Source organism: Pezoporus occidentalis, unplaced genomic scaffold (assembly GCF_034315485.1).
Source record: "Pezoporus occidentalis ecotype Australia unplaced genomic scaffold, CSIRO_AGI_Poc_V1 ctg21, whole genome shotgun sequence".
In the NCBI taxonomy this organism is placed as follows: domain Eukaryota; kingdom Metazoa; phylum Chordata; class Aves; order Psittaciformes; family Psittacidae; genus Pezoporus; species Pezoporus occidentalis.
The window spans coordinates 1,443,620-1,465,909 of record NW_026913964.1 but is presented as its reverse complement, the minus strand read 5'-3'; the positions used below and the strand labels follow the sequence as shown (position 1 = coordinate 1,465,909).

At 49.5% G+C, this 22,290-nt stretch overlaps 1 protein-coding gene across 2 annotated transcripts in view; it reads right to left on the bottom strand.

The window, feature by feature from the left end:
- Positions 1-1,439: 1,439 nt before the first annotated feature.
- The window catches only part of HRAS (HRas proto-oncogene, GTPase), a 42,572-nt gene continuing 21,721 nt past the window's right edge, over positions 1,440-22,290 (bottom strand). The window contains exons 2-7 of one of the 2 annotated variants that reach the window (XM_062619147.1): positions 21,055-21,122; positions 11,685-11,836; positions 6,941-7,119; positions 4,487-4,646; positions 3,880-4,004; positions 1,440-1,744 (exon numbers count right to left, since the gene is read on the bottom strand). In XM_062619147.1, coding sequence (XP_062475131.1) covers positions 3,885-4,004; positions 4,487-4,646; positions 6,941-7,119; positions 11,685-11,795 — 570 coding nt within the window. In that variant the 5' untranslated portion in view covers positions 11,796-11,836; positions 21,055-21,122 and the 3' untranslated portion in view covers positions 1,440-1,744; positions 3,880-3,884. The remainder of the gene's footprint in view (positions 1,745-3,879; positions 4,005-4,486; positions 4,647-6,940; positions 7,120-11,684; positions 11,837-21,054; positions 21,123-22,290) is intronic. The other variant, XM_062619148.1, reaches the window with a different exon arrangement.

The window sequence follows — 22,290 nt, the reverse complement described above, 5'->3', positions numbered from 1 at the left end:
AGCATCTCAGCTGTCCTCCATCACGGGGACAGGCGCTACTGCAAACTGCACTCCCAGCTACAGGGAGTTACCTTTGGGTAACCAGAGCTGGGATCAGCCCTTCTCCCGCAGGAACTCGATGCCAGGCAACTGCAGCCAGGGTGGGGTTGCTCCCCACAGCAGTTTGGAGTACAGGTACAAAAAGCAAGCCATTAGCACAAGTCCTCTCTTGCCCAGCCAAAAGCAACTCTAAGCAGCATTGTAGTTTAATGCTGCTGCCTGGCATGACAGAGGATGAGGAGTGGGATGGGAGATGCCTGCACGGATGCTGGGAGCCCCTGGGTGGGCTGTGGCTTTGTGTTGAGGGCGACCGGGGTTTCTGTATTGGTTTTGAGCTGTGAGATGTGACTCACACACTTTTCCTGCTGCTCCCAACCCCTACCAGCCCTGGCTCCTGAACCCAGCACCTCTTCAGGCCTGGGCTAGCCCGTGCAGAACAGCTCCCTGCCGCACTTGGCTGCATCACCTTCCTCCTCTGATGCTCTCAATTTGGGATGCCAGCTAAATTGGTCTGTGCAATACTCTGGGAGAGGGAAAGGCAGCAAGTACCAGGCTGCCTGCTGCACTGGGCACAATGCCTCCTCTTGGCCCTGCAAGTGAAAGGCACATGGGAGAAGCCAGTAAAACCACAGGCAAAAATCCCAAAGGAGCAGGGCTGAGTGAGGATGGGCTTCTCAAGAAATTAGCCCTTATCCAAAACACTCTTACCCACCCTAAACCCAATGACTGGAAGTCTGAATCCTTTAGTCTTAGTTGTTGAGCAGCCAGACAGCCGTCTGCAGTGCAGGAGAGTCCTTCTGCTACGTGCTCAGCAGTAATTAACCGTGCACAGGGCAGGTGAGGATTTGCATATCATTATACGCTGCTGACAGAATGGAACAGCCCAAGGTGTATGTTCTCTGCAGTGTTAGCAGAGGCACTGGCAGGGAGCAGAAAGGCCTAATTCTGCCTGTGGAGCACAAACATTTGGGAGGTGCTGTGCAAAGAGCTGCCTGGAAAAAAATAATAAATCAAGGAAGCAACAAACTGGCACCAGCTGAAGTGAACCCAGCTCTCAGATCTCCCCGACACTTCTTCCCTTCCAGGCATCACATCTGAGGCCATAAAAAAATCCCACAAGGACTAGGCTGAATGCAAAGCACCAGGGGAGCACCAAGGGTGGTCCTACCAAAACTTGGGACAGGCAAAGGCTTTTAGGGACACGATGACAACTTGCTGGAGATAAACCAGCTCTGTCCTTGAAGGACACCCCATCCTGCTCACCTTCACGGTCTGCAGCATGACCTCAGTCTGTGGAGAGCAAACCTCCGCGCCCTTCCCTCCCTGCCCATGCCACCAGCAATCCTCCCGGAGCACCAGCGGCAGCACCCTCTGGACGGAGGACAGAGCCATCAAGAAGGTTTGTCGAGACCATCAAATAATAATTTACTGTGATTTGATCTGTGGCTTTGTACAGTTGCTGGGGTGGGAGGAGGCCAAAAGAGGAGGGGATGAGGAAAGAAAAACAACAGAAAAAGTCGCTTGCCGCAGGCTTGGGTGAAGTGCGAGATAGTCCTTGGAGGGGCTCATGCTCCCCCTGTCCTCTTCCTCCTCCTCTTCCTCTCCCCCTATACTCCTCCTCTGAATCCATATGCTTCTTCCTTCACTTCACCTCTTTCCTTGCGCACTGCACAGTGGGAACCTCTCCAAGACACGGTCCAATCAGCTGAAACCAAAGAGGATGCTCATTAGCACCCATTCACCATCAGCACCAAGAGGGGCTGTTTCCATTACCCACCCCTCAGCATTCTGGGATGACCCTGCTAACGCCCACAGAGGGAAAGCACAGGGCTACACAGGTCTTAGAGGTCTGGACCTAGCTCAGCAAAGCATCTGCACATGCACCGAAGGGAAGAAGCAGATGGTCTGTGGAGTAATGGGTGAGCCTCAGGCATCTCACCAGACCTTCTGCCTCTGTCCAAACCTCACTGTGGGAAAGGGCAATGTCTGATGAGATCTTTCTCCCTCCTCCAGGGATGATGGAAACCACAAAGTCCAGGGCAAATGCAGCCAGATTTCCCTGACTCCCTGGCTACACACACAGCCTTCTTTCTCTTCCCCAAAACACAGCATGTCCTTGCCTGGCTTCTCCTTTTGCACCCTGAAGTTCCTCCCTCTCTTCTCTTGGCTACTGCAGCTAGAATAAGCTGGGATGCGTGGTTTCCAGTTTCTGCCTAAGCAGAAAATGATGTGGGCAACTCATGGGGCATGCTCTCTTAACAGAGGGGAGCATTTCCTAGAGATTCCTTCCCACCACTTCTTGCCCCTCTTTTTGAAGGCACAGCCTATGCCAGTGCTGGCCACCAGGCTGTGATGGGGACCAAGCTCCCGACAGTCATCGTAGGGGAGCAGTGGGAGCAGCAATGCAGAGCTCATGCCATCAGCTGTGAGCCAGAGCAGGAAATGAGCCCTGAACTCACATCCCCATCTGCAGGAAACGCTCCTGAACATCTGGAAAACCCAAACATCTGGAAGGCCTCCCTTAGCAGTGATAAGTGCTGGGGACAGTACTCAGCTTGGCCCCTGGGAGGCCTCACACGCACCTCTGCTGGGAGCAGCGGGGTGTGGTGCTTGGGTGGGTTTTTGCTCAGAGGAAGCAAATGCTGCCAAACATTTCTTTCCTTCTTTTGGGGGAAGAGCTCTGTGTGCTCACAGCCTTTGGCTCAAACAGCAGAGGAAAACCAGCTGCCCATTTCCACACTCAACGAGTCCCTCTTAGCACCTCCTCTGGACACTATGTACTTCTCCTTAGGACTCCAGCAGTTGTGTAAAGGAGTGAAGGGCCAGTCTGGCTGCGTGGGAGACCCCCAAAAGACATTAAGTGCAAAGTTCATGCGCACTTTTCTCCCACACCCCAGTCCTAGACATCCTTAGATGTACATCTCCCTGATGTACTCTTCCCAATTGCTTCTCTCTCCGTTTCTGCCATGGGAGGTGGTTACACAGCCAGATGTTCCCAGGCATTTGGCTTAAGGCCACCCAGCTTATGCAGGGACACCGATAGGAGCTCTCCCTCACTGCTATCCAGCCAGGATTGCAATGATTTAAATAAACTCATCATTAAAAAACAAAAACAAAAAACAAGGAAAGAAGAAAAACAGGCAAGTGAACACAGACAATATGAAAAACACTGTTTCTGGCTCCAGCACGCCCTATTTATAAAGGCAAAACAGCCCCCTTACGGCTAATTCTCAACATTGCATCAGTTCCAAATATCCCAGGGGATACCTCTAATGGGGAAAACTCTTCCCAGGAACACAGAACTTTCACAGTGAGACAGGTCTGCTGTGAAGCTTAAGGACAAGGCAATTTATGTGAGTGCATGAGTAGGCAATGAGCTCACTCAGCTCTTCATCTCAACCCTTCTACAGCCAGTCTGGTGAACACACAGTGAGCCATGCACCTTCACACCTTCAACACCAGCTTAAGTCCCCGCTCAGAGGGGCAGCATGGAAAGAAGCTTTCCCAGGGGAAGCACAAAAAAATATGTATTTTTTTTCTTTATTCAATTCTGTATAATTTTGCTCCACAAAATGAGGGGGAAATATACAACACCCCTTTCCTCCTACACACTTCCTCAGGAAAGTGGGAATTTCGACCTACCTGTATCTTGACAGAAAATGCTACTTCAGTCAAAAATGTGTGTCATTAAAACAATACCATTGCTGGAATTATTTCTGCGGCATTTGTTTGCAGGTGAGTGCATCTGCAGTCACCTCCTGCCCTGCTTCAAGTGTTAAGCCCCATCTCCTGCTTCCAATATAACCCTCCTGCACCTCATCTCCTCCTTCCAAAACTCACCGTAGTCACGATATCACACATTTACAGTTCATGCAGCCAGGGCCGCTCTCATCTGGGGGATTCAGCTTGCGCAGCTTGTGCTGACGGATCTCCCGCACCAAGGTGTAGAAGGCATCTTCAACGCCCTGGAAGAAAAGCATCTCTTGAAGCTCTTGAGATTCAGGCTTTCAGCACCCTGAATGAGGTCCGCCAGCCAAGAGACAAGCCACCACTAGACCACTGAAGGTATCAGCTACTCCATTTCCACCTTTGTGCTCTGGAAGCCCGATATGGTCCTTCTGGCATGGGTATACACTACCTGTCAGTCTGCCAAAATAGACCATGGATAAGACTAGCCAAGTTCCCTGAGCTTAGCTGACCTGCAGTGACTATGGGGCTATTGCAGAACCCTGGAGAAAATCCTGAGAAGGTATTTTCCCTTCACTGTTGTCAAAGCAGAAATGAGGCACTTCTCCAGACTGGAGGCTCAAGCCTGAAGAGGGAATGTCCTGATGGAGCACTGGCTCTTACACCCACCTGTCTGCAGGGTAGTGTCAGCCCATTCCTGCCTCTCCAGGACAGCACTGGAGAGAAGAAACAAAGATTTTGGTTAAACCCCTCCTCCTACCTGTCTGGTTTTGGCAGATGTTTCTATGTAGGGGATCCCATAACTCCGGGCCAGGTCCTGCGCTTGCCGGGTTTCCACTGTCCGTGCTGGGAGGTCACATTTATTCCCTACCAGCACCATGGGAACATCATCTGAGTCTTTCACCCTCTTGATCTGCTCCCTGCAAGAGTTAAGAGGTGCTAAAGTGAAGGGAGAAAAGGCATCAGGAGACAGCTCCAGTACATTCCCCACCAGCTTCTTGGTCAAGAATTAACAGGTACACTTTGCTCCTGCCAAGTGCCTTGTGCTGGGCATCCAGGAGAATGTAAATGACCACAGCACATGAGTAAGCAGCAAAATAGCTAGGGCACTTTTGCAAATGAAAATGGAACACACTTCTGCTCTTTAAATGCAACTGTTTACAAAACACAACTTGAAATGGTGATCTGTAATAAGACATGAGCTTAAGATAGTTAAGCTAAATAAAAATGAATACTCAAGCAGTTACCTGTGTTATTGCCAACGTTTTAGATCAAGTAATCCCCCTGAATGGGGATTTAAAAAAAATACTTAAAACATCACACCTGCAATCAGAATCTGCTGAGCTGAAAAAACAGCTTTGGCAGATATAATCTTTTCTGCAGATGCAGAGGCAGGATTTGCTTCCTTTCAGTTTAGTTCAGGTCACTCAAAGTTGAGAAACCAACTGGGAAGCAAAAGATTCGTACTGCTCACTTCTTCATTCCAACCTTGGATTTAAAACTAGGTGGGTGAGGATGAGATCTACCAGTTCTAAAAATCTTAAAGGCCATTATCACTACAGACAATCAATTCAATTCCCTCCTGATAGATAACAACTTCCTTTGCTTAATAAATCATTTAACTTCAGATGCAAAACAGCCTTTTTTTCCTTGCCCATGGACCCAGATCATTTAAGATGGTTTTATTTAACTAATAAAAGCAGCATTTTAAATGCTGATTCCTGCATTTAATTGAATTCAAATTTCCATCTAAAAGCAGCTGGACACGTATCACACATAAAAAAAAAAAATCAATCATCTTTTTTTAATGGAGCAGAACATGGTAATGAAGTCTGACTGTATGTACAATACACCATAAAGCCACTTAAATGTTCCATGTAACATCCTGATCAGCAAATGCAAGTACTAAATTTAGTGCCCAGGCTACACTTAGCTGAAAAGAGATACCTCCTAATGGTCACAACCAGGGAGAGCCAGCGGTTCCCTGGGGAATATTCTTTTAAAAGTGAAAACACAAAAAGCACAGGCAAAACAAGATGAAAGCCAGTGATTTACATCATGATTAAAACCAGGCCTTGAAACCAAGCCACCCTGTGAGTGATTCACAGGCACCAGCCCTGGCACAAGGATGAACGCTGCTGAATCCCTCAGGTGCTTTAGGAAAATCCCATCCTTTGTCCTCCAGTTAAGCTGAAACAAGCCAAATTAGTCCAGCCATATAGTTATTACACTGAACATGCCTACTAACTGGTGAGTGAGACATCTCAACAGCTCAGAGCAGCACCTGTGACTATGGAGCAAGGAAGGGCCGTGCCTGCACTCAGAGCTGCGGGATTATCTGGGACCTGGGTTTATGATGAGGGGCTGGGGTACGTGGTTCCTTGGTGGGCAGTGGACAGAGGACAGAGTGGGGACAGGCAGAGTCACCTCTTGTATCCTCTGCAAGTGCCTCTCGTCACAGCCAAGCCTCAAAACAAATGCATATGGCACAGAGATCCCTCCCATCAAGGTAACCAGGGAAGATTTCCATTGCATTTTTATCACCTCCTTGGCTCTCCAGCTTTTCAGGGGTGATGGCAGCAGGGGAGAGAAGCACGGGTGCAGCCAAAACAGGAGCATATCGGGATGGGGTCTCTGCTCTGCCACTGCCCTCCCAATACTTGCCATTCCTGGGCAAGTCGCCTCACCAGGGTTTTGACTCTCCTTCTGCTTCATCCTTGCCCTGGTTGAAACCAAGCTTTAATGGGCCAGGACTGCCTCTACCTGCAGCCAGCAGACCGCAGCCTCACTGCGACAGCTGACAGCAGGGGAAGCAGCCCCCCTGCCCTTCCCAGCCTCCTCGCTCAGGTCCCAGACCCAGCAGAAGTCACTGAGATCGATTGCACTAACAAAGCAATTCCATTAATTAGAGAGGGACGGGAGGGGGTCAGAGAGGATCAGCTCTCTCTCTAGTCACCATAAACACTTAAACATTACATTATCAACTCTCCAAAGGCCACAAGCAATCCCTTTGGATGGGTTTTATTGGAGTCACTGACATTAGCCGTCTGCTTCACCTCTTCCCTGGGGAATGGCCACTTCAGCTAATTGTCTTTGCCAGCAGCCAGCATTTCCACCATGGGGCCTGATCTAAAAGGGAGGGCAGGAGGGTGCAGCAGCAAGGCCTTCCCTTTGCACAGGGCAAGGGAGAAGGGGCCCTTCCCAGGATACCAACCTGTACTGGTGAATATCTTCAAAGGACTTGGTGTTGTTGATGGCAAAGACGCAGAGGAATCCTTCCCCCGTTCTCATGTACTGGTCTCTCATGGCACTGTACTCCTCTTGCCCTGCAGTATCTAAGATGTCTAACAAGCAGGTCTCTCCATCGATGACAACTTGCTTTCTGTAGGAATCCTGCAGGCCAAGAAAGAGCGAGAAAGGGAGAAGGATGTGTTAAAGAGGGGGCTGTGTCCACCCAAGTGAAGGGATGCAGACAGTGCGTCTCTTGGAAGATGCTAGGTCATGCTCTGCCTGGGTGCAGCTCCCACTGAACAGCTGACTCAATCTGTTTCCAAAACGGGAGGGAAAAGAAAAACAAAAAAAAAAGAAAAATGGAGCAGACAAGTGGGTTTACCTTTCTCTGGAGAGCCACAGAGAAGACAGTCCCTGGCTTGCTCTTACCATTCCCAGCCCTGCCTCTGGCAGACCAGGGGCAGCTTCATCTCTACCACACTGCATAGCACTTGACAACTATTTTCCTAAGCTTTGTTAAGTCCCAGCTAATACCTTCTGCTGCCAGCCCTGCCCAGGTACTGGAAGAGGATGCACAGGAAAGGCAACACTGGCCAGTCACGGCTTCCAGCCACCATCTGGGATCTGTGTGGCTGGAAGGTGTTTAAGATCACCTGGAAACCCAGCGCCTCCAATGCATCTCAGATCAAGCACCGGAGGTGATGTGCCATCAGTGAGGCTGCAAACTGCGCTTGATGGCAAACCTCTTCTTCAAACATGAGAGAAAAACAAAATAAAAAGAAATCGCAGTGTGAGAAGGGTGCTTCCCACAACCAGTCTGTGCCCAGAGGGCTCCAGAGGAGGTAAGGACTATCCAGGCAGGTGCCTTTGAAGTTGGGGGTTTTCCCTGCAACTTATCGCAGCTGGAGAAGGCCTGAAAATCACCACAGGCATCCCACAAAAGGTTTCATTTTCAAAGCAGGCTCCTCAAAGCACTGCTCTTCCCCACTGTGCCTCTCTCCTGTGGTCAGTTTCATCAGCAGGGATGCTGCTGGGGCAGCCCCTGCGTGGAGGAACAGCACCATCCCTCTCCAACGGCTGTTCCCTGGGCATGGCGGCAGCATCCTCAACTCCCAGCGCGAGAAGGAAACCAAAGTGAAAGGTATGAAAAAGGTGTGAGTCAGCAGCATGATCACAGCAGCCCTCTGCAGCCACTTGCAGAGGCTACAGCTGCAGTTTAAATTCATTCAAATGTCTGCTGCTCTTCTGAAGACCACAATAATGTTATCAGATGAGCTCTGCAGGTCTGCAGACAAACAGACAATGTAGCAAAGGCCACTGACAGGACCAGCAGCAGCACACAAAGGGAATGGGGCCAAGGCGGCCTCCACCCTTTGGGTCATTACTACAGCATCATCTTCCTGGGATAATTAACGTCTTTCTTCACCTTATGGAGAGGGATGTGAAATCAGCGGAGATGAGATCTGCTCTGCCACAACCTTCTCAGCCGTGCCTTCCCAAATAGGGGACTGCTGATCCGCCAGGAATAAGTGTGGAGTGATGGGCTGGCTTCCAGCCAACCACTCTGAAGGCAACTGGCAGGCTGCCCTGCAGGGATGTGCTCCCATTTCTAATCAATAATGTATCTGGAGCCTCCTCGGTGTAAGGTAAAAGAGCACTGGTTTCACCTCTGGGGCCCAGTGCTTGACAGGGACTGGCACAAGGGACCCCAGTGCCTGCTCTGCCCAGCAGAGCATCCTCCCACCCCTGTGTCCTGGCTTGCATCCAAAGGACCAGCCTCAGCACACATGTTCACAACTAATTGCCAAGTCCCCAGTCTGAGGAGCCCTCACCAGCAGACAGGACACCTATGGAGAAGCAATCCCACATCTCAGCTCAGGTCATCAACAGCCTGCCTGTAAGGCCAGACAGCTCACTAGCGCAGCACAGGCATTATCAGCCTTGTACCCTGCTCCCCAAGGGAAGGGGACAAGCTCTCCTCACCCTTGTTTTGTGTCCAGCTTCATCTAACCCCTCTCAGGATACTTGGGATGGCGGCTCAGCCACCCCTGCCACACTGCCAGGTGACCTGCCTGCTGCTGCTGCAGGGGTAGCTGCCACCAGGCACCAGCATCCTGCAGCCTCAATGCTCCTCTGCAGCCCCTCGCATCCTACCTCACCTTCTTGTGCAAGAGAGAGTGGCTGGACCCAGCTATGAAGTGCCAGGCAGCGGAAGCAGTGTCCACTTGGGGTTTAGACTCAGGATCCCAGATAGATGATGGGAGCACCCCATTTGTTAAATGCTACAGTCAGAACATGACCAGAGGCTTGAGAAGGCCGTTACTAGCTGACTGCTAGAAGCTGGAAGATGAATCAACCTTTTTCTCAACACAATCCAACTCCATCCCTGCTGATTCACCATGGGACACTGCCAGTAGCATACATTTCCTTGGTGTCTTGGCCCTCCTGATCCAAAGTAAAGGTCTTAAAGCTCATCAGGAGCCCAAGAGCATGTGAGCACGTGCTGTAGGCTGGCCAACACTGAGTTACAAAGCCAGACGTTTGCACTAGTGAATCAGGAGGGCAGGAGGAGAGCAGGCACTCAGTTGGGGTCTGCCACAGACAGGGGACAAACTTTCTTCTTCATCCCTCCTGCCTTGGGGAGCATCTTCTCAGTGCACCCTGACCCACTCACACCTCCCCTTTGCAGGGCAACCTGCGCTCATTTCATTTAAGGAATGGGTAACGCCTTTGCTCCATGCATGTATACTCTCTTCCTCTGCCTTTTATCCTGCTCATTTCAGCATTGCTGTGTTGTTTGTCAGCCAGCTGAACAGTCAGAGTCAGCTCCTGGGCATGATCCAAAGCTGCTTAGTCACAGGAGGGTGGTTTGTTGGTCACATTCATATAGCTGGCAGGTAATTCTCTGTGCATCCTAAATCCCCGTAAAATTAAGTATAATTAAGAAGAGTCACCCTAGAATGAGTGAGAACATTGCCAAGGTGGGGGATGCGGGGCACAACCAAGGGAGCTACAAAGGCATCAGGGATGGTGGGAACTGCAAGTGGAAAAGCACCAGGGGCAAGAGAGGTGAAGAGCAGCTCATGGCTGCTTTAGGAAGAGAAGAGCAGAATGGGGCTGGGAGAAAACAAGGGAGGAGAGCAGGCATCTCCCAGGGCACGGCAGGAGCAGGCAGCACGAGGAGGGTGTGCTGGGAAATGCCATGGAAGGTTTACATTCCCCGCTGCCTATTTACATGGAGAAAAATTCCCTCCAGGGTACATACAGGGGCAGGCAGCTGGAGACAGAAAAGACAGGATGCCAATGCAGTACACTGGGTCAGAGCTCCCTCTGCCCACCCTGGAGTCCAAGAGAGGACCCATCCATGCAGATGTCTCTCCCCAGAGAGGTTTCCCTCTGCCTCTTTTGCCAAAACCAACCTGGAATGGGTTTTTAAGAAAAGGGAGGGAAGAAGGCAACTGCATCCCTAAGCAAAGTGCAGCAATGAGACTCAGGAGCCCTTAAATTAAATTCCAGTCTCTGCCATGGACTTTCTAGGTGACCTTGCCCAAATGATGCAATAGCATATGCTTTTAAGTGCTCTCCCTCCTTCCAGTCTCTGTAGGATTGCAAGACTATTTCTGCCTTTCTACTAAGCCTTGTCTTGCTTGTTTATTTAAGTTGTAAGCTCTTCAGGGTGGGGACTACACATACAACACCTACCACAATAGATTTCTGGTCCCAGCTGGGGCTCTTTAGCCATTACGATAATAATAACTGCAGCAACCACAGCTGCATATTTACACATCTGGTAGAAAATCCTCTAGGAGTGCAGAGAGAAATGTTACTGTCCAAGAAGCATGACAGAGCTGTAATCTGCCTTCCCAGGATGGGCTTACTCCTCATGCACAGCAGCAGCTGCTGCCCACATCTCCCCCAAACAAAGGCACAAGTTATGCACGGGGTAACTAGCATCTCACTTGCAATGGTGAAAGCAGTCGGAGAATGGAATATATTTTCAAAAAGTAAAAAACCCTGACAAAACAACAGTATAATGGATATTGACGACCAGACTCCCTCTCTCTACAGCCTAGAGGAGAAGAGGGTCCCTGTCTGCTTCTCCAGGCAGGCTGATGAGCTAGACAGGCCAGTGAAACCATCCATGCCAACTGTGAGACCCATACATCAATCTTTCACTCCTCTCGATGGAGCAGAGGCAGCACTCCGCGAACCACAACAGTTCAACAGCTCAGCACGTCTCACTCAAACCACAGGACATCCATAATATGACCAAGCTCTGATAAAACCCATTTCATCAGTAAATCTCAAAATAACCTGCTTGAGAAGTCAATATATTTACTCTGATTTCACAGGAGAAATGGAAGCACAGGCACAAAATGGCTCTTCAATGCCAGACCTTTAACCCCTCCCTACACCATCATCTCAGCAGAATGGAGGAGTTTTATGCTGTCTTTCAGTCCCTGCCTGGCTCTGTCCTCTTTTGCTGCCTCCCTTGCAGTCACTTTTCAGCACCACTGTCCTTCTGCAGAAGGCACAAGTCAATCACTGCAACCTTTGAACATGTGCATAGAGACTCAGAATAGCTCTGCGAAGCAGAGCAACACCCCTGCTTTAGTTCAGTTAAGCTCACCCCTGCTTGAGACCAAGCTGAACACACTCTGGATTGGAGGCAAGGTGAAGAGCAAGAGGAAGACATGTAGACAGACTCCCTGCCCAGAGCCACTTACCTCTATCGTGGGGTCATACTCATCAACAAAATGGTTCTGAATGAGCTGTATCGTCAAAGCACTCTTCCCAACACCACCAGCTCCCACCACCACCAGCTTATACTCAGTCATCTTCCAGCTGACCCCAGCTCAGGACTTCCAGGAGCACCCACCTACAAGGAGAAAAACAGTATTAGGAGAGGGGGTCCTTCCCATGACTGTCTGCACTGCAGCAGGGCTGAGCAATCAGCCCCCTTTCCTGCTGGGAAAGGCAGAAATCTGCAAAAACAAGCCTCATTCCTCAGGTATCAAAGTGTTGCTGATATCTTCTGTGCATCCCAGAAGCACCCAAATGCAGTGAGGTCTGTGATCTGGCATGCTGTAACACAGAGACACCTAATTCTACAAGGCAGAAGCAAAGGGATACCACTCTTAAGGTTTTAATGGTCTTTCTAAGTTGCTTGACTTCAGCAGGGATTGACGATGGGACATGGTAAACCCGATTCACTGCTATTCTGGTTGGCAGAGCCACCCCTCAGCTTCTTGGGGTGAAAGCCAGCAAACAACCATCAGGGATGCAATGTGTTTTAATGTAGCTTTATGAAATTACCACCCTGGTCTCTCATCTCAAGTTTGCAGACACGCCACCAGCCTGGCTAGTGTGGCCTGGAAATGGGGAGACAGCAGGATGGCACACATACCCCAAGGGTCAAGGGCTTTCTTACCGTCTTCCTACCCACCACATTTAACTATCCTGGGAATCTAGCCACAGAAAATTACACTTATTTCAGTCTGCACCTCCAGCATCCACTGTCTTCTGCTTTTATGGTCCAATGCTCTGGGGTCTCAAACATTGAGAAAGCCTCACCTAAACCCATGAAACTTGATCTAAAAGTACAGCATGGAACTGCAACAGCCAGAGTTATTTAACCTAATACTCTCTGCTAGTAATAAAGGTTACTTTAAAATGGGCAAAATAATCCACCAAAATGAATACAAAACCCTGTTTATGCTATGATATGCTGCAATCCTTTAGCCTGACTAGATGCAAACTTCACATATTCCCAGAACAAACCTCAAAAGGGAGTGTTCCTCATAAGAAATCTGGCTGTGCAAATCAAAAGCAAACCCTACAGTAACCAATGTAAGAGGTATGTTTTTCCAGAAGTACTCAGCACTGTCTCTGATTTGTCTTATCTCAAGCTGGCGATCCAAAATCACTAGATAGATTTGAAAGTCTTAGCCAACATGATCTGGATGTCAATGTCCATGGGGGCAGGGAAAAGTTCCACCCCCCCTTAGCTCCATGGCTTCATCCCTAAGGCTGCGTTAAGACCTCAGACCACAAGGCAGGTTTGAGGTAGTGGCACATCCACAACCCCTGTCCTCCAGCTAACAATGCCTCCTGATGCACTGGCCATCTCAAGAGGGAGGAGCAGAAGAGGCACCCCTCCTCCCAAGAGATGAAGCTGGCATGTCCCACAGGGGAGAAAGAGATGCTATCATGAAAGGTGCTAATTGGGAATGATGATTAGGGTCAGGATGAGCAAACCAGCTTTTGCAGCACTGCGTACTTGCCATAGCCCCTCAGCAGGAGAAACTTCAACCCACTCCTGCACCTCATCCCCTAAATTTCTCCTCCATCTCCACCAAGATGAACAAACTTTAACTCAGGAAGACCCCTTCATTCAGCTGCAACCCCTGCCCACTGCAAATCACCCCAGGGTCAGACACCGGTCCACAGCCATCACCTGCGAGCTCTGAGGACACCACCCAGACAGCAGGTACTGCGAATACAAGCTCATGGTTCCCCTGGCCCATCACCACCTGACACAGCCTGCAACATCACTGCACAGAGATTAGACAGTCTTCCTCCCATCCCCCAAATGTTAAATCACTCCATGCTCCTCCCTGGGCTCACCAGCCCAGCTCCTGAAACCATAGAAGCTGGTACAATGTGTGCCGGCAAAGGCCACTCTAGACCCAGGCTGCATCTGATGCATTTGCTAACGCTGCAAAGATCTAATGGAAATGAGGCCAGAACTTTCTGCCTTCAATCCCCACCAGACTGCAACCTTAAACCACTCAGACAGTTCAATCACCCACTCAAGCTGGGAGCAGTCAGACACAACTGCCTCTTGTCAAAGACCTTTTCTGAGCTGCTGTCTCTGTAGCAGGAAGGCAAACAAAGCTCATGCCCTTCTCAGCATCCAGAGTCCTGAAGAAGGGCAAGGGAGGGTGTGTGAAAGAGTAACCAGAGCAGAAAACACAATGTCCTTTGGTTACTGTGCCATTCTTCACTGCTGGAAAAGCTGAAGGTTGTTAAACACTGCGGAAAAGTGTGATTGTGGGAGAAATGGGGTGAAAATAATGCGATACTCAAGGTCCATACCCGAAAGGGCCACTGCTTCCCAGAAAAGTCTGATGTGCCTCTGTTCTGGAGCCCAAGGGAGAAATGCAGTTTGAAAGCAAGGCTATGTAAGACAATCTGTTATCACACTGGCTGTGTGCACACTGCTCTGTTAATGCACACCCTCACGTATGCATATGAACTTCCCACATACACTACTTCTCAAGGACAAGAGAAATCCCCACCCCAGGCTTCTTGTCTTTCAGGAAGACACAACTGCCATGAGGGACTGTGACAGGCTGAAATGGGGACTGAGAAGCAAACACTGACTGACCCTCTCCACCAAACAGTGCTGGCCAGGAGAGAGGATCACTCTTGCAGCGGAACAGATGAACACAAAAGGGTCTCTACAACCAGCTTCCATCTTTCATACAAAGCATGGAGATCTGCAACCCCTAGCAAAACGTATGGAGGCTGTAAATAAAAGCCTGCAGCAGCTACAATGGACCATGTTCTGCATCTGATGCTGATGATGGAGCAGCAGCCATGACGATGCTCAAGGGTACCTGCACAACCACCAAGGCCTATTGGACTTGCAAAGCAGTGAGAAAACCCTAGACTCAATATGGGGAAGGCATGAGTCCCTGAGGACAGGGTCCTCCCTCGAGACCACTGCAGTGGAAGGCACTGCTTGGCCTATCTCTTCAGAAGACCCTCAGCCCACACAGCCACACCAGGCTCTTGGTCCACACTGCAGCAGGATGTGGGGGCCGAGGTGGTTACTCACAGCAGCTTAAGGGTCTTCCCCAGCTCAGGGCTGCAGCTGAAGCTGCTGCACCTTCGCCAACTCTTCACCACCCCACATGCCATCCTCTCCCCAGCAATGGCAGAAGAGATTCTGCAGCTTGCTGAGGATGGCAAAGTCCACCTGATTGTTTCATACCATTGCTGCAAACATGTCCTAATATAGAGTGAGAGTGTGGGGAATGATGGACAGCTCTGGGTGCGAGAGCTGCCTGAATTAATGTGTGCTAAAAATCAATGTTCAGACAAGCTTGCTCCCTTTCCCAAAGGATCCACGCTGCAAGCTCTTCACAGGGAACATGCAGACCCAACTGCTCATCAGAGCATATGCAAATACCACAGAAGGAGGAGCCTGGCCAAACCTGCAGGGAAAGCAGGGATTTCCATACGGCCAACGTCTGTTACAGACTTAGGCAGCTGGTCTTATCCCCAAGCTGACCTTACCAACACCACCTCATAGCTCCTGAACATGGGAAGAGCAAGGCTGCCCAGTGACACATGTACAGGTTTGAATGCCTCATGAACATCATCATCACCACCACTTGGGCTGGTTCAAGAAACAGCCATCCCAAGCCAATGTTTCTGGCTCTCCTAAAATACAGAGGCAGGGGAGAGAGAGTAGAGCTCCTGCCTCAGAGGTAGCAAAAGACATTCCAAGTTTTCATGCTCAGTCTGGGGATCCACCAGACAGAGGTTTACAGCCTATTGGCTGTTGTGAAAGCTTCTCCTGATACGAGGATTTCCAAGGAGGATAAACAAGAGCTTCTATTTCTTAGCAGCTAACACAGAGCCCTGACAGAACTGACCACAAAATAGCAGGGAAACACGAAAGCACAGCCTCTCAGTCCCACACACTGCAGGAACAGCACTTCTTCCATCCTCTGCAAGCTCTTCAAGATCTGAAAGCCTGACACAGGTTGCCATCTGGCATCTTCTCTGCCCATCCAAATTTGTCATCTTCGAGGTACTCAAGTGTTGCACTCCCAGAAGCTGTGCACAGCTGTCCAACAAACAGCTGAGCAAGACAGGGAGGAGGACAGCAGTTCAGGAGCACTGCTGGGGAAGACGAGGGCTGAGATCCACGTGCCAAGCCAACAGCACCAGCGTGGAGCCAGAGCTGCTGCTGCTGCATTTCCTGACCTCGTGGCTTTTCTCCTGTAGTGAGAGGGCTCCTGGCTCCCATTCAAAGCTGTCTAGGAAAGCCTCGCCGAGTGCTTCCGCCTGGCAGCAGCAGCTGATCCCAGCCCAGCAGTCAGAGCCATGCAGCTCTGGCAAACAAGAAACATCTGCCAGCCTCACACAAGAAGCCACACAAGAGAACAAGCGCCTGGCCCCGGTGGGCATCAGCATCGTGCCTTTGTCTTGCAGGGAGGAGATGAAGGTGTTACGTGAGGACAGAAGGCACATCTTACCTTTCTCCCCTGCCTACACGTGCTGGGCAGCTTGGAGGCTTTGTCCGCAGAATCAAGGACTGAAATGCCTGGCACAAGCTTTTGCAGGGCTAAGATCTAAAGCAGGTGTAGGCATCAAGGTTACAGGGGTACCCAGTGATCCAGCTGTCCTGCAAAGAACAACTTCACATTCTTCATGGTCCCTATTCTCCAGCACAGAGCTTCCTCTACAGGGGAAGAGGTGGTTTTGGGGCCCTGGCTGTGAACCCTCCAGAAACTCACTCGGCAGAAGCAGAGGTGAGGAACTCCAGGGGCTTGGCCCCACCAGTATGTCCCATTACACCACTGCAGTTTCAGGAAAAGCTCAGGTGTCGAGCAGAAAGGATTTGCAGTGGGTTTCCAACAGATTCAACACAAGGGAGGCTCTGACGCCCTTCCAACAGGATCACCAAAGGAGCTTTCTATGTGTCCTTCCTTTCCTCCCATCACCTTGTTTCTCCCCCAGGTTGGGCATCAAGCCAACCATACAAGCCAAGAGATATTTTTGTGAAGCACTGCTGTACTGAGGCCAGCCATGACAGCTTCACAACTGTTCATTAATAAACATTCACCCTCTATGTGTCCACTGGGAGTCTGCATTTAAAGGCATCAAAAGTCAGTTTCACCTCTGCAAATCTCTTTGGGCACATCTCAGACTGGGCACCCTTTCCTCCAAAAGTCCCTTGGAGATGAACCAAGAAGCCTTTAGACCATAAATGACATTATGTTTGACTTTATTTCCCTTCAGCAGAGATGCCCTGCAGGCAGAAGTGGCCTGCAGTCCTCTAGGAGAACAGCGCTCACCTCAGCCTTTTACCATGCCTGCAAGTTGGGAGCCCAGGAAGTCCAGGCTCCTCCATTTGCTCATGTACAAAACTATCCCAAACATCACAAAATCCAGCCTCTGAAGGAACCTCTCCAGCAGCATGAAATGCCACCTTTCATTTTCACTCAAGGATCAAAATGCTGATGTTCTCCATGGCCTGCCCAGCCTGAAAGAAATCAGGCAAACAAGCCTGGCAAGCTGATGCTCTGTTATGAATCACAGCCTATCCAATGCTCCATTTTAATCTACTTGTTGCTTTTTAAATTAACAAGTGGGCTGCAAATGCAACCCAATATGCTTGTTGTTGGCTTGCTGGCTGCGTACCCCCAAACTCAGACAGTGCAGCCCACAGACAAAAAGAGAGATGTGACAGAAGTTGAAAATGGTGGCCCTGCTTTGGAGAAATGACTTGGAGATAATAAATGTCTTCTATTGGGCGGGGGGGAAGAAAAAAGCCTAAGAGGAACAGAATGGCTTCTTCCACATTCTGCAGGCTCTTCAAGATCTGAAAGAAGAGGCAGCTTATCCTAAGAAACCCAGTGTAAGAATATTGCTCTAGAGGTAAAAAAAAAGAGATAAGGAATGACATCATGTAGGAGGCTCAAAACACAGGCATACATTCAAGGAGAGCCCTGGGAGGAAGAACAGCAGAAAGCTGTGGGCAGGTTTAAGGCACAGGCAGGTCTGGAAGAGAGGGACTGCCTCTCCATAACAGCCATAAACATGTCCCAGCAAGGTGCAAGCCATGGCTTTGCAGAATGCAGAAGATCTTGAACCCACACGGACAGGTCCTTGCACCGGGCCCAGCCCTTGCACGGTTTCCAGATGAAGCACCTCTGGCAACACAACCCCTCTGCCAGAGACTACCCACCTGCAGAGAGTTTGTGAAGTCCTTGCTCATCTTCCCGCTCCACAAGAGATGGAAGGCCAAATGAGATGGTACCATCCTCACCAAAGTTGCTGCCTGTTTTCTGTTCCCTGGTTCCTACTTCAGCTGCAGGTCCATTTACACTGTCCTTGCTTTCCTCTCCAATAATAAATATTCTTAATAAAGTTCTTTGTTGCCCGCGTACTCTAACAAGAACAACTGGGAGGCAGCTATGCCTAAACCACCCAAAACAGCAAACAGCCTACACAAGTCAGGAACACAAACAAAACAGCTACCCAAGAGCTCTCCCTCTGGATGAAGTTATTGCCCCCCCCCAGCCAATACAGGCCACCAAAATTACTATGCTCCAAAGAAAGATTAGGAGGCCGCTTACCTCAGGAGCTTATAAACCCAGACTGCTTATTGCCTAAGTCTCCAGCATCATGAACATGGGGAACAGCACACCATCAGGCAACTCTGATAGGCACTGGGATGTGCTTGTGAATCGCAGTGGGATCTTCACCTCCCACCATCACCATTGCACCCTTCTCCCTGAAAGCAAGAAGCCCATCCCACCATAGTCTTGGCAGAAGAACCAATCTTCCAAGCGAAGTTCCACAAAGAGTAAGCATGCTGCTCTGCAGGTTACCTGTGCCAGTCCACGGAAAGGTCTGAAGGAAACAAGCAAGCAAACGGTATGTGCCACCCCACTGCTGAACACAGACCCTTAAAAAAGCCACAAGCAGATAGGAAAGAGCACCTGGGCCAGCACCCGAGTAACTAGCTGAGAATACCACTGAGCTCACCTTTGGAGAAGTTATTTTTAAATCGTGCCCATGATATGTGATGTATTACTTAAGTGCTGTTTGACACTCTTAGATGAGCAAGAGTGGCCTGCGTAAGGGAAGAGGAGGCTGCAGTTTTGCCCGAAAGCCTGGTAAAGGTGGATGCGTGATGGCAGGAACACACCACAAAGCAGGCTGGGACAACAGGGGACGACTAAATCAAAACTGAGCTCTTATCTTGCAGTCAGGACTTAGGACCTAGTCTTGACTCTGCCAACGCATGTGGGGACGCACCATGGGGTAGGAAATGCTCTCACTGCTGACATGCAGAAGACTGCAAACTGCTCCTTTGTTTTCATCTCCTCTCCATCTTCCCAGGGCCAGGAAAGTGGTTCATGGGCTGGGCTGGCAGCTCTCCACCTCACCCTGGAAAAGAGACCTCTCCTAGGCCTCCCAGCCTGCTTCAGAGAAACAAAGAGCAAACTCTGTGTAACGGAGAGGCCAAGGCAGAACTCAAGAGGCAGCTTTTAACCTTCCTTCGCATTAATGTGCCATCTAGAAACACAAAGTCAGCATGATGTACCTTGAGCATATGAAGAGATGGACAGATACCATAGAAACAAGACCCACATTATAGATTATACTAACTGTAACTGCTAAAATGTGTGGTAGGTAACCACAAACCCAGGCTCTGAGCAATCTTTTGATTTGCTAGACTCAGTACCAAATTGTATTGATTTTCCCACAAAATATAAGGCACAATGAAGTAGAAACTTGGACCAGACAAGGACGTAGCACCAGTGTAAGTGGATCTCTGTAATTGCAGCTATTAACAGGGACAGAGAACATCAGGCTTTGGGGTAAGTGCCACCCAGTAATGGGGTAGGATTAAAAGAGATACTGTCTCCAGGCTGGTTTCATAAGGTACCTGATTGTCTTCTGCCTGGTCCACTTGGTTGTGAAAGGAGCAGACACAGGCAAGCTGCCAGGGAAAGGTACGGCCTCTCCCAGGACCCACCAGTCCTGCCATCATGCTACAGCATGTCACAGCCAGCTGGCTCTCTGCTACAACAGCGTAAGAGGGACAAATTCAGATCTCAACACGGAGCTGCAAGAGATGGAGCACCCAGTGCTAGAGCTGGGGGTGGTGGCCATGCATCATCAGAGACACTATCCTCCTCCTTGTACAGACAGGCAAGGGGATGCAAACAAACCAAGGGACTCTCCCAAGTCATCAATGGGCTGTAAAGCTGGGAACTAAATTCAGGCAACATGACTTCCCATCCAGGGTCTTCACATGAGACAAAAAAGCTCTCAGTAGAGGTTTCGGATGAGAAAGCCATTGGTCTCTGGTGGGTCTTTGTGTTGGGCTATCAGAGCTGACAGCTCCATCCCAGCCCAGCTTCTCTGAACAGAGATAATTGGGGGGTCAACGTACATCGAGTTGGAAAGCACAGAGTCCATAAGAGGCACCCTGCTCCCTAACTGTGCTAACGAAATCACAACTGGGTTGTGGGCACAGGCAGCCAGCAGAGAGGCGGCTGATGCTCCGATGCACAGATGCTGGCAGGGCTGGGAGCAGAGGGACATGGTGAACACTGCTGCTCTTTTGCCTGCTCAAAGCCCAGCTACAAGAAAGGAGAAAGCCATTGGTATAAGGTGGCCTTGTGTATCATTTAGAAAAGGCCCAGTCCCACCCAACCTGAGCACTATCACTGAGTATCAGGCCAAAAAAAACATACCCCATAATTAAGAAATGCATTGCCCCTATGAGATTTCCATGCTCTTCTCCCTCCCCGTCCTTCCCTGTCCATCCAAAACAACAGCTGACAGGGAAACATTATGAAGCTGGTTTCAGAAAATGCATCTGAGCCATTTTCACTGAGAATTTGCAATGGAAACAGGTTTAGTTGTTCAGCTTCCTGCTTGTCTTAAATCCTGACACATATATAATTTTATAGCAAATAAATGGATAAGGAAACAGGATATTTGCATCTGGAAAGTTTAAAGAATTATTTTGACAATGCTCTTAGGTTTTAGTTTTTTTCTTTTAGCATTTAATGGATAAGGGACTTTTCAAAAGGCCAGGTTTTGGAGCAAAATTAGATTACATGAGTATTGGTAAGCTCTAGTCTCCAGAAATAAACCAGTTCACACAGCATATGCCCTATTGTACTACCGCTCCTGCAGCAAAAAGGCCCAAACAGCAAACCAGAGGCATTAGGATTGGGTGGAAAGAAATGGAATCTGTTGGCCAGCAGCAGAAAAGCAGACAAATTAGTTTGGAACAGCAGGAGCCCAGTCTGCTGCCGCCCATACAGCACTCACCCTCTGGATGGATAACCGGTCCCGCAGAGAAATTAGGGTCCTCTTGTCTGGGGGTGGCTCAAGTCCCCCTAGAAGGAAAAGAAACACAGAGGAAGAGTGAGAAGGCTCCCTCTCTGCAGGGACAGCCAGCTCTGGGTGGGTTAGACTCAGACAGGTGTATCTTAGGGGACCTTTCTTTAATACCCAATTTGGCTCCCCCAGCTTCCCTGGACAGCACCTAGGATTTTGTACTGAAGGCGAAAACAAGAGTTAACCCTCATCCATCCCTTTCACATGCGCTATTTCACAGGCCATTAATCGTATCTTGTGAAGTTTTTACCTTTTCCAGGGAAAGGTGATACAGCATTATTTTTGCCCTCATTTTTCCAGACAGAAGGTAGAGCAGCACAGGTGCAATGGCATCATCTCCACAGGCTAGCTACACACAAGGGACAGTATGTCTTGGCATGAGGGAAAAAGACTGAGCTTCCTTCTTGCCTTTGCATTCCCAACGGGACACTGATAAAAAGCTGCTCATACAGTTCATTCAGAGGCAGAGCTCAAAGGAACAGCTTGAGTGACCCCAAACAGCCAAAATCAGATCCTTCCAAGAGTATCTCTTTTATTAGTAAGCCATTCAATTTACATGATCAAATGATCATCCTCCTACATTCATCTGGCCCTTGCAGACATACACCCTTGTTTATTAGCAGACCAGGGACGAAGGGGAAGGTGGCACCACAGCAAAAAAAGCAAACCTGCAGGGCTTGCTTTAGCAAACGTGGCAAAAGGAGCTGAGGAAAATTCATTACAAAAGCAAGAGATGAGGCATCTTAGGGAGCCAACAAGGGGGCAGCAGGATGACAAGGTAAAAGGAAGCGAGCAGGCACCTGCTGCTGGGACCCCATCCCTGCTCTTCTTCCCATCAGGACACATTACTAGCAAAGTGACAATGCTGTCACAAGCATGACTATGCATCAGTCATTATGCAGCAGATATTCAGGATCACACTGCTTATTTACAGATTCAGCAGCTGCAGCCTGGAGGGATGGTGACATTGAGGATGCCTGGCACAGAGGTCTGGAGAAGACCTCCAAACACAGCCAAGGGAAATTAATTCATCACAACCAGTTCTGAAGCCAGGCAGAGCCAACCAACGCATTGTGTGCAATACAGAGCAACCATCACACAACACTGACAGAAACAGAGGTCTGAAAGTGAAGACATGACATTTAAGTTTGCATCAGCAGATGAGAT